The sequence below is a fragment of the Teleopsis dalmanni genome, unplaced genomic scaffold (genome assembly GCF_002237135.1).
Source record: "Teleopsis dalmanni isolate 2A unplaced genomic scaffold, ASM223713v2 unscaffolded_contig_4160, whole genome shotgun sequence".
Lineage (NCBI taxonomy): Eukaryota > Metazoa > Arthropoda > Insecta > Diptera > Diopsidae > Teleopsis > Teleopsis dalmanni.
Genome location: NW_024035542.1, coordinates 529 through 3,587, shown reverse-complemented (window position 1 = coordinate 3,587; position 3,059 = coordinate 529). Strand labels below are relative to the sequence as shown.

General features: G+C 31.7%; 1 protein-coding gene across 1 annotated transcript; it reads left to right on the top strand.

Moving 5' to 3' along the window:
- Positions 1 to 1,750: 1,750 nt before the first annotated feature.
- On the top strand, positions 1,751 to 2,755 carry LOC119665252 (development-specific 25 kDa protein-like). Its single transcript, XM_038074535.1, has 3 exons — positions 1,751 to 1,900; positions 1,967 to 2,194; positions 2,255 to 2,755. Exons 1-3 carry the CDS (start codon positions 1,805 to 1,807, stop codon positions 2,705 to 2,707), a joined length of 777 nt encoding a protein of 258 aa, XP_037930463.1. The 5' UTR covers positions 1,751 to 1,804; the 3' UTR covers positions 2,708 to 2,755.
- The last annotated feature ends 304 nt before the right edge of the window (positions 2,756 to 3,059 follow it).

The window sequence follows — 3,059 nt, the reverse complement described above, 5'->3', positions numbered from 1 at the left end:
TCTATTGTGCGTCTAAAGGCCCAACTAGGACAATTTTAGACTATTTATAAATCTTATTATTGCTGTGGGTTAATTTTACCTACTTGACTTGGGACTAATATCCCGCTTCCAAGGTGATCGAGTTTACGTCTTGTTATCGCTGGGCAGTTGCATAGAACATGTTCTGATGTTTCCTTCTCCTCATGACAGAGTCGACAGGAGTCACTTTCTACCACACCTATAATTTTCATGTGGTAATTAAGTCTACAGTGTCCTGTAAGAAGTTCAGTATAGATTATATTTATAATAATATATTTATTTATATTTATAATTTAAATCAATATTGTTAGTACAATTCATCAAAAAAAAAAATTCCGCAGTAAGGCAGGCTCTTTATGTACAATGCCTCTCTATATTTTGCAGTCCTACTGAATATAAAATAAATATCTATCAGATAAAAAAGAAGGCATTTATTTTATATAAATCATCTAGAGAATTATAGCTAAACGTTATGATCGGTATTTCTAGAACAAATAGACTAATTTTTCAGCTAAAAGCCGGTAATTCGTTATTAAAGGCGCGAATGAAGGTTTGATCCAATTTGCGTTCGGATATGTGAATACCTGACTCCACACAATCTTAGAACTAAGATTTATTATAGATTCATTTCCAATTAATAATTTTACGACAGTCCATGTTTACGATAAATTCATGATCAATAAATGCGTGTAGTTCATCACACTAATACCAATTGTTTTTTTGAGAACTAAAGAAATACTCCGATAACTACAATATAAGAAATCTGATAAGGAATGTAAGATAAACTATTATCTATACATATAAAACCTTGTGGGTTTTGTAGGGAATACAATGAAACCGCAAAAAACGTATTTGTCCGACATTGATGTACAAATAAAAGTCATTTACTTCAGTAAAGTAGGTTCGATTCCTGTATTTATTTTATAAATCCATGAATGGAGCACAATAATGTTTCTGCAGGCCTTGAAAGTGAAAAGTATTTGTAATAAAGGAAAAAGATATGTACGTGTTGTGATTTAGTTTTTGAAATTAAACAATAATATATCATTATAAATTAATACCCAAGAAATGGGTGGTTATCTTCAAAAATGGATGTACTAGCTTAGTTAAACATTGCTTTGTATAGTTAGAAGTTAGATATAGTGTCAGCATAACAGTGTATGAATTGGATACTCATTGAGTAAGAATCATAGAGCTTACTAAGTCTTTGAGTATATGACTGTATTTGGAACGCTACTTCTCTGTTGCAATAAATTACGGTATTTGAAATACTACTTCTCTCATATAATGAGATGAGAAATAAAAAATAAGTAAGGTTAAATGGATATATAGAGTTGCGGGTAAAAAATCTGAATGAATCACAATTTCATTTTCATATCTAATAAATAGCACGTAAATAATTATTATGTCTTAAATGAAGCGTTAAGTCTAAGATGTACCTACAATCTGATACTAGCATCATAAATTCAGAGTTTATTTATAATACATATATTATATATAAAGTCTTTCTTTCTTTCAAAATTTTTAATTTTGTAAATTAACAAAAATAAAAAACAATGCAATTTTTTTCTTAAATGTTACTTATCGCGTTGGCAATTGGTTGGTGACATTTTAACCGTTAGAGTTGATAAATGCACTTCTTATCAAATAACCGAATGCATGGAAGATCAGGTTAGAACTGCATATAGATTAGCACAATATTTCTTAGTATAAAAACTCATGGAAATCAATAAAGATCGCACACTTTATTCTAGAGAGTCAAAGCATTATTTGAATTAAGCCAGACATGTTGGACTTAAGTGGTAAAAATGTTGTTTATGTGGGTGGATTCAGTGGAGTTGGCTATCAGGTTTGCCGTATTCTGATGCAGAAGAAGATCAGTGTATGCATCTATTGTTCAAAGTGATTATCGGAACGAATTGAAAATATAATTGTTTTTCAATTACAGCATTTATTTGTCTGCAGTCGCATGGAAAATATGGAATTATTAAAGGTATTACAGGATATTGCACCTACGGTTAATGTAGTTTTTGTAGGTGTTAATATTTTGAATCGAGTAAGCATTGAGAAGGCTGTTGCGCAAATAGTTGGAGTAGTAAAACATATTGATGTCTTAATAAATGGTGTTGGTGCTTTGGCTGATAAGGACGTTGAGACCACAATTGGTCTTAATTTGGTAACAGCATTTTCCAGCACTAATAAACAATACTGAGTATCATTTTTTTATATCACACAGGCTGGCTTAATTAACACCACATTTGCTTGTTTGCCTTACATGGATAAAACTCAAATGGGTCATGGCGGTGTTGTGGGGAATATTGCTTCAGTATTTGGCTTAGAACCTGCTACCCCATTCGCAGTATATGCCGCTGCTAAGCATGGTGTAGTTGGATTTACGCGTTCTATGGGCGAATCGCATTACTATCAGAAAACAGGTGTTTGCTTCGTTTGCGTCTGTCCTGGTCTCACTTCAACAGAATGGATGGTTAATTTACGTGAAAATGTAACTTGGGAGCATCATTCAGATGAATGGTTGAATCTTGTAAGTGATTCTAAACATCAGACTCCAGAAGAATGTGCCAATGGTGTAGTCAAAGCTGTAGAAGTGATGAAAAATGGTGGTGTCTATATTTGTCAATCCGGACAAATTAAGGAAGTTCAGCCTACAACTTATTGGCATATGCAATAACATAATTATAGAAAAAGTTGTATGATTTTAAATAAATGGTGATGAATTTTTAGTTATGTTCAAAATTTAAATAAAGCTAAATAAGTTACTTCTGATATTTAATACATACATGTGCTGTTTATTAATATAAATCAATAAATACGTCTGAAGTACGAAAAAAAAATTCAGTTTATATATAGACATATTGTCTGGAGAATCTAAACTGCGTTCTGCTGACTTATAGAATCACTCTCATTTCATAGTTACTAGATGCGAAAAATCCAACAACAGATCGTAGATCTTCCGTAGATCGGTAACTACAAAGAATTGTACGGATTTGTTGGCCTTAACTTATATTAAATTTCGATCTGTT

Bases quoted from the DNA above. Each gene is read 5' to 3' on its own strand.
- LOC119665252 (XM_038074535.1), top strand. From the start codon at position 1,805: ATGTTGGACTTAAGTGGTAAAAATGTTGTTTATGTGGGTGGATTCAGT. The intron at 1,901-1,966 runs GTATGCATCTAT...TTTCAATTACAG, and splicing joins TGATGCAGAAGAAGATCAGT to CATTTATTTGTCTGCAGTCG. The intron at 2,195-2,254 runs GTAACAGCATTT...TATATCACACAG, and splicing joins CCACAATTGGTCTTAATTTG to GCTGGCTTAATTAACACCAC.